General features: G+C 49.7%; 1 protein-coding gene and 1 pseudogene across 2 annotated transcripts; both read left to right on the forward strand.

Moving 5' to 3' along the window:
• The first annotated feature begins 1,059 nt into the window (after window positions 1–1,059).
• On the forward strand, window positions 1,060–1,211 carry LOC120970054 (U4 spliceosomal RNA; annotated as a pseudogene).
• A 2,405-nt stretch (window positions 1,212–3,616) lies between these two features.
• LOC109748598 (protein ENHANCED DISEASE RESISTANCE 2) lies at window positions 3,617–6,728 on the forward strand. 2 transcript variants are annotated; one of them, XM_020307627.4, is made up of 3 exons: window positions 3,618–4,091; window positions 4,213–4,795; window positions 6,384–6,728. In XM_020307627.4, exons 1-3 carry the CDS (start codon window positions 3,717–3,719, stop codon window positions 6,389–6,391), a joined length of 966 nt encoding a protein of 321 aa, XP_020163216.3. In that variant the 5' UTR covers window positions 3,618–3,716; the 3' UTR covers window positions 6,392–6,728. The 2 variants fall into 2 exon arrangements, with proteins under 2 accessions (XP_073361196.1, XP_020163216.3); XM_073505095.1 differs by lacking the exon at window positions 6,384–6,728 and having other exon boundaries at window positions 3,617–4,091; window positions 4,213–5,125.
• The last annotated feature ends 1,875 nt before the right edge of the window (window positions 6,729–8,603 follow it).

Here is an 8,603-nt window from a genome sequence, read left to right on the forward strand (position 1 = left end):
GCCAACCAATGATTCCGCCAGGGTGCCGGAGCGCACATGCACGCACGCGCCTGTGCGCCTCCGGTTCGGCCGGTGACCCGACCTGGGACTGGGAGGAGGGAGCATGCGGATGCGTCCCCGTTTTGCCTTTTGCGCATTGCTGCTTCGATTCGGCTCCCAGGCTCGACCGGAAGTGGGCCGGCTGCCGGGGATCTTCCTCTCTGGCGGCGGACGCGATAGGGTGGGCCGCTGGCGCTGGGTGCGGGAGGTCGACGGACGGCCTCGTGGTCGTCGGTGGCGCGTCGCGGTCGGATCCCCGTCAAACCCGACGCGACCTTGTTCGGTTTCGCTTCCCCGCGCGTCAGCGCGGCGTGGCACGAAGCGGTGGTCGGCCACTCGGCCATGCATGCACCGGGGCCGACTCGGCTCCGGGCCGTCTTTTGCCGCCGGCCATGACCATGACCATGACGACGCGCTCGCCTAGCGTGACCCGCCCCTCCGCGCCGTTCCCACCACGTACGTTACATACGAGTGCACGTACCTGTCGACAAGTCGCTTTGATTTTTCGCCCCTTTGCCCCGGTTCCATGCCACGTTTTCTCTTCCTTGTTACGGGCTCCGTTCTTTGTCTGTATGTGCGTGTGTGATGGCAGCCAAGTCCTCTGGAGTAGGTTTATTCGGGATTGCTTTTCTGCGTGCGCGGATCGCAGTCGTGACAGAGATATGTGCCGCAAGACGACGTCCATCTGGTCTGCAAGCGACTTCAAAACGTTATCTCCGTAGAGAAAAGCCAGGCTCTCACTCTCTCCCTGTGCAGGCAAGGCAAAGGTTTTGGCTCCTGGTGCACCTGCGCCCCAGCTAAATCGGAGTAAATACTCAAAACTGTGCCAATAGTTTCAAAATAGAAAGAAACATATTTTACATGTTTTTTAGCCAACTTTTAAATGGCCATTATCGAGTATATTTGGTAGTATGTCGGTTGCCTGCTGTTTTTCTAATTATTAGTCCCACCTCACCAATGGAGAGGGTGGCGGGGAGGGAGCTCTGCATAAGAAGGGAAGGCAGGGGTGCGAGAGGAGGCATCTTTGCGCTTGGGGCAATGACGCAGCTAGCGAGGTTATACCGAGGCGCGTCAATTGTGGTTGAAAACTATTTCCGAACCCCCTCTTTGGCCCTCATGGGCCACTGAGAATTTCTGGAAGGGCTCCCTCTCCTCTCGGCGAGGGTAAAGCCCTGCAATACATAGACAAAATGTTCTCTTAGCCCAAAGCTACCTATGGTTCATATTTGTTCTCATTAGGCAAGGAAAGATAGATGCCTAGGACGACCGGTACATGTAGAATGCTAAGTGCAATTTCAAAGCTTGCCGGTTGACTTCAAAATAGAGACTTGGCCAAGGACAATGTATTTATTCGTTTCTCATTCCAAATTACACATTGCGAATATTTGAAGCGCACGTTGAAGATCATTAATTTTGCACCAAAAATTCACATCAACAAGACACGATACTTGTCCCTAAGAAATTCACACTGAAGCGTGCCAGGCAAATTGATGTCCAAAAAATATAATGGAAGATATTATGTGTGTTCCAACAAAGATTTTTCATTTCAGAGTCCATTGGGGAATGAGCGCTCTAAGAATCAAGTAATGTAGAACGATCATGAGATACCAAAATTTACTTAGAATCATAATGACATGTCACAACAGCCCAACTATCAGGGTACATCCCTCCAACAATCTATTGTCTGATGTGATGATTAAAACCACACACAACCTTTTTTCTTCATCACAGAATTATATCTAACCATTTTTGTTACGAGAAATCATATCTAACCTTGTAATAATTGAGATCTTGGTTTGATCCATTCTTCTCTCACAATACTTATAATACATGCTTAAAGTGTTATATTTTCATGAACACTTTAAAGGTCCGAGACAAACTCAATTAGCGAGAGATGTCAAAATCTTTTTTTTTGCAAGAAATCATATGTATATTTCTGAATCATACTCAAGATTCTTCTTTCACAAATAAAAAAATGCTCAAAGCATAATATTTTTTATCAACAACTTGAAGGACCGAGTCTGCTTCAATTAGGAGGAGTTTTGTGATATTTTTATAGGAATCATTTATACCTTCCTCAATCATACTCGACATATATGTGGACTTTATTCAGAGTTTTGTTCCTAACTAATTCAACAACGTATCTCTTGACAAGTCTACCAAGTATCACCATTCATAGATGATATCTAAACGTCCTTTTCCTTAACTCCAAAACATGCAATCCGATGGTGACGACACGTCAATCACCATAGCTCCTCTCCACAAAAAGTAATTTATACTGTCAACCAGGGTATTACCTTGAAAACACCATCCGATTTTTCAACCGCAAAAAAAGAAAAAACCCACCAACTTTTCTTGAAACATAATAGCTCTACCTTTTGTTATTCATATGCTCATATGTAAGTTCAGTTTGTCCCATAATTTCGTCTAGAAAATGTTGATGGTACATGATTGAGTTCAATTATTACAATATGTACTGCATAGAAAATTAGGGGAATTCGGTGAATGCAGGTAAGACACAAACATCTTGAGCTTGACGAAGTTACCACATGCGCCTCGTAGTCAAGGAAAACGCCTCCTCTTACTGAACAAATATCGCCGAAAACCCCGAAATAAAACAGAAAAATACGAGCACTATTGGCACGTCCGAAACTTCAACCTTGGCGTGTTGGTTCCGCCACAAAGGATCTAACCATATGAGGTATGCTTAGCTCACAATCTTAAAGACACTTAAGATGTCATATTTTATCAGACAGTTCGACGTACCAAGCCTCGCTCAATAGGCAGGAGCTGTGAAAATCATTTTCCATCCCGAATCATGACATATGTCGATTTTATATGGTTCCCAACTAATTCAGCAGCACAGCCCCGTGACAAGTGTACCGAATATCACTATTGACGGATGGTATCTAGCCGTCCCTTTCTTTAATACCAAAAACATGCAGTCTGATGGTGACGACATGTCAATTACCATAAGCTCCTCCCCACGGAAAGTAACTCACTGTCAAGCAGGAATCTCCACCGGCCCATCTTGAACAATTATATTTCCAGTTTTGTTACTCCTGCCTTTCTATGTCTATTCGCCACTTGTGGTTGGAGGTCGTACAAGATGAGTGATGTGTCGCTCTAGTCGTGGTTTCGTAGCCATGGTATGGTTGTTTTCATGCTTTGTATGCCGCTCTGTTGTATGTGTCATATTGTCACTTCTTCTATGAATCTGATACGCCTTTCCATGAAAAAATTCTGCCTTTTTATAGAAGATTTCTTTGTCTTGTATCAAAGTCAAATTTGTCCCATGAATTTGTGTCGAAAATGCTGTGGCACAGGATAGAGTTTATCTTTTGAATTTTGTTAAAATCATGGTAATCGCATGGAGGTTAAAATGTAAAATAAAACACCACATAACGACCATCAACACGGGACCTCAAAATCACGATGGAAGGCGCTTAAAGGCCAAGGACACCGCGTGGGCTTCGTTCCCACGGATCCCATCCCACATCGATCGACCGATCGATCCCAACCGATAGGATCCATCCCACTGTTTTATAGGCGCAGCTGCTGCCCTCCCAACCGATAGCCAAAGTCCAACGCCTCCCACAATTCGCGCAAAGGCACCCAGGGCCGGACCCCCCCGACCCGCCCCACCCCCACCCCCCACCCCGCCCAGGCCGGCGGCGATGCCCCCGACGACGCCCCAGCGCCGGAGGCAGGACGAATCGGGCGGCGGCGACAACTGGCGCGAGGAGGCCGTGTCCGCCGGCTCGCTGCGCCAGGTGGACCTCGACAGGGGCGCCAACGGCTGGGCCGCGCCGCCGGGGGACCTGTTCCAGCTGCGCGCGCGCGGCTACTTCTCCGGCGGCGGCGGGAAGCGCGGCAAGTCGGCCGCGTCGGCCGACTGGCTCCTCCGCCCCGCCGGCGTCGACTGGCTCCGCTCCCACGCGCGCCTCGACCACCTGCTCGCCCGCGACGACGTCCCCGTCGCCGCCGCCTTCCGCCGCGCGCGCCTCCGCAAGGACCCCAACGCCCACTTCCTCCTCGCCGTCAATCTCCAGGTCCCGACCCGATCGATCGCATCTAGGCCGAGGAAGCCGGAGGGCAATAAAAAAAATCGTTTTTTTTCTCTATCTCCCTGCGTGACCGCTTGATTTTGAGACTCCGTGCTTCCATCTCCAGGTCCCCGGCCGGCCGGACGCGTACAGCTCGGTCTTCTACTTCGCGGCGGAGGCGCCCATCCCGCCGGACTCGCTGCTCGGGCGCTTCGTCTTCGGCGACGACGCGTACCGCAACGCCCGCTTCAAGATCGTGAACCGCATCGTCAAGGGCCCCTGGCTCGTCCGCGCCACCGTCGGCAACTACGGGGCGTGCCTCCTGGGCCGCGCGCTCACGTGCCGCTACCACAGGGGCGACGACTACCTCGAGATCGACGTGGACATCGGCAGCTCGGCGATCGCCACCGCCATCCTGCATCTGGCGCTGGGCGCGGTCACCTCGGTGACCATCGACATGGGCTTCCTTGTCGAGTCCCAGTCCGAGGAGGAGCTGCCCGAAAAGCTCTTCGGCGCAGTGCGCATCGCGCAGATGGAGATGGGTTCGGCCAAGTACGTGGAGACGGCGTCTGATGAGCCTGAGACCGCCGGCAAGGCGGCGCCGGGGTTCAGGGTTGGCTCGGCGAGGGTGGCCAATGATAGCCGCCACCAGGAACGCGCCAGCGGCAAGGCCAGCAGGTCGATGAGCTGCCAGGAACGCCTGGGCGGAGGTGAGGGCCCAAATCACTCCTGATATCTTCTTCATAGCAGTGTTTGATATTTCAATGCGGCTAATTTGACCACTTCTATATGATGATCGGGCATGAACTCGATGCTACAAAACTTATAAGTATATGATATATAGTAGTAGCTGACGAATTCGTTCGGTGTTAGCATAAGCCACTGGATAATAATTCCATGATTCTGTCAGTTATAGCTGCTGCTATTTAGCTCAGCTGGGCCTTTCAACAGCATGAGAGTGATGGCATTGGCAGTGCCGTTTCAAGTTTTCAACGCATTCCTATTATCTTAAGAGCAATGCTTGATCTGTTGGCTGGGGATATTATAATTTTTCCAAGGTTGATGTGTGCAAGTTTCTTTTGTGTCTAGTTAATTGATCTTGTGTTGGGACGAAAGGGAATATGTGGGCTGTGCTCTAGGGATCTGATATTGTAGGCTAATTAGTACGGTCATTGAAACAATAATCAGGAGGCAATCCCAATTATTTAATGAGGTCCAAGATTGGGATGTGGGGTGATTGATGGTTGGTACTGACAGTTGACAAGATTGTGATACGGGGTGAAGGTACCACTAACAGTTGCCAAGATTAATCTTGTGTATAGGAGCTTAGGATCTTCAATGGTCTCAACTTCGACGATTTTATAGGTGCTTGCAAATGGGCATTCCTCGTATATTACGGTTTTACATTTCAGTCACTTGTCTAGAAGGAGCATTTCTGCTTGACACCAGAGTACTTCAGGAGATGTGTGCATTTGCCATGCCTCTCATTGTTCCTGTGTGTCAATGTGATTTCTGTTAACTATTTACCTGTTCACCGTGTACTAGTTGTACCCATTCGTGGTCCAGTTTGGCCATGATCCGTGTCTTGGAAACGCATATTGCAGTTCCTTGGGAGCGTCCTCTTCATCGCTCCTTTTCTTGCGCGTTTAGCTGTTTCGTTGTTTTGAGGTTGAGACACAGGCATGTGTGCACTACAGGGTGGTGATCAATACTTGTGATGGTAGAAGCTATTTATTTTAGGTGGGGTTGCCGATCATACTTTTTGTCCTTGATCGGCTGTCCCATTCGTATTAGAAGTTGATTAGGTGGCATTGGAGCGTATATAAATGGTGTTCTTGCAAGCAACATCCATGTCTTTATCACCTAGCTGAACTATCATTACTGTTTTAAGCAAGACAACAGGGTGTCTTGTACTGGTACGCAGCACTTTCATTGGCATCATACGCTGCTTGGGCTTCTCTGCCTGATTTGCAGTGACGCAATTCGGTAGCACTCCTTTATATGTATCAGTTCATGGGTCGAGAAACTTGGATTTGTGGACATGTATGTTAGCCTTTTTCATTCTTTCATTCACTCGTTTCTTTTGCTTGGACGGTTGTTAGCCCGCCTTCAAGCAAAGCCAATATGGTTACTTGTTCTGGCTGTTGTCTGGGGTATAATACAATCCATCAGAATTATAACCTTGTTGTCTAAGATCTGAGATGGTGGCAATACCGGGTTTGCTAGAGGAACTACATTTGCTTTTTGTTGAAGTTTGGAGGAGACCAAAATAACATTTCAGTTTCTACCCCTTTTCAGGAAAATAGGCGCGGAACACGCGAGGACGGATGCTGTATAAACCATGAGTTGGAGAAAAAATGATTCTTCAGTTTGAGAACCGGCGCCGAGAGAGAGAGGGAGAGCCGAGAAGAGGAAGGCCGGGATATTTATTATATTAATTAAAGAAAAAAAAGGGCAAGTTAGTTAGTTGGTGCCACAGAATGCAATGCATGCTCCCTTCGTCATCATCATCATCATCATCATCATAATGTGATCAGAGCTGAGACCTGATCGATGGCAAATATTAGTACGTAGATCAGTACTCCTGCTTACACAAGTCCAGTAATGAGATGCCTCGGTTGCTTCGCTTCTGCTATCATTTCCGTATACATCTCTGAAAAACCTCGTTTCTCTTCTCCCTCCCCCGCCGTTGAAATCCGCTAGTTCATGAAATGAATGGCCGGCGTTGGTTCATGTTTGCCTTTTTTTTTTTGTGATTTTGTCTGGATTGTTGATGAACCATTTGGCGATCCACCGCTGTTTCTTCCTTTTTTGGCTTTCGGCTGGCGTCTTTGGAGGGAAGGAGGGAAGGAAGGACGCGTCGGAAACATGGCGGGACAAGGAAGGCATATACTCCTGAATTCCTGTCTGTGCAAAGGAAGGAGGAAGGCGGGGAGGGATGGGATGGTGACGCGGCCGTGGACCTTTGCAGGCACGGCGAGCGTATCGTATCGTCGGAATCATCTATCTATCTAAATCGTAGTGCGGGAAGAATCACTCCGGCCGGCACGGGAGTCGGGGAGCGCACGCTGCTGTCGACGTAGTAATTGTTGTGAGAGCCTACTCCTACTTGTGGAGCAGTACCGTGTACGCACTAGTAGCACGGTATATGTATGGCCCGTAGATCTGGATCGGCGCCGGTCGTGTCCGACGCAAGAGCCATACCGTACGTAGTTTTTTCCCCGAAACCTAGGGCTCCCTGGCGGCGCTAGGGTTTCGACGTGGAAACCGATCGGCGGCCGCGGATCTCATCGGCGGGCCGCCCCAAGGACTCGGCGAGGGTGATGGCTACACCACCGACGCAGGAGAACTCGGGATCGAACAACACCAGATCGGCGAGGGAGAAACTTGAGGAAGCGCTGGGAAAGCTGGGCATATCCGAGGAGGAGGCGACTCCTCTCGTGATAGATGACCGTCTGGATGGTGCTCCGGTGAAGTGGTTCCTAGCGGGAAGGTTCTGTACCGCAATCAGTATCATATACACACCATTGGCAATGCTTTGCGACCGGCTTGGGGAAACCCTAGAGGACTGCAGTTCTGCTCGACTGGAGCGAATATGTTTGTGGCTGAATTTGAGTCTCATCGAGACCGTGGCAGAGTTTGGGCAGGATCGCCTTGGCACATCAACAAGAATGCAGTCATCCTGGCCGAGTTTGAAGAGTGCATGCGCCCAGATGAGGTCAAGTTCGATCGCCTGCAGGTTTGGGCTAGGGTTCTTAATCTACCCTATAATTTGAGAGATGATGCATGGAGCCTCCCAATAGCCCGGATGATTGATAAAGAGGTTCAGATTGCTAAGTTTGATCACAATGGAGGCTACCTCCGAGCTAGAGTTTCGGTGGAGGTCAATAAACCACTTAGGAGATGGGTGCTTATTGATTCGGCGAGGAGGAAGAAGGTGGATTCCTATGACATACAATATGAACAAATTCCATACTTCTGTTTCTCTTGTGGGCGGCTGGGCCATTCGGATCTTTACTGCTCTAACCCAAGAACACGTGATGAGAAGGGAGAGCTTCCGTTTGGGCCGATACTGCGAGCTCCTGATGAGAACAGGTATCCAGCAGGCAGCGAAAATTCTTCTAGGGGCCAGAAGTCTGACCATAACAGCAAGCAAGAGACGAGGAATTCTAGAACAAAATCCAAGCAAGATGCGGGGGAGGAGGTGGTCTCGCCCTTGAAGAACAAAGAGAACACTCGTTATAAGAGAAAGGAGGGACCGACCGCAGTATATCAACCGAAGCAGTTGCTTCTTACGGCAGCACAAATCCCAGAATATCTAGATCCGAGTACAAGCACTGCAGGTGGAGAAGATGATGAGGATCTTGTTCGGGAACCAAAGAAGAAGAGGCCTACGCCTGACAACTCGGCAGAGACCGGTGATCGGTCCTGCCCAGCCCAATGAGTTGCCTCTCATGGAACTGCCGGGGGCTTGGGAACCCCGAGGCGGTTCGAGAGCTCCGCAACATTGTGAAGCTA

The sequence above is a fragment of the Aegilops tauschii genome, chromosome 7, assembly GCF_002575655.3.
Source record: "Aegilops tauschii subsp. strangulata cultivar AL8/78 chromosome 7, Aet v6.0, whole genome shotgun sequence".
Taxonomy (NCBI): domain Eukaryota; kingdom Viridiplantae; phylum Streptophyta; class Magnoliopsida; order Poales; family Poaceae; genus Aegilops; species Aegilops tauschii.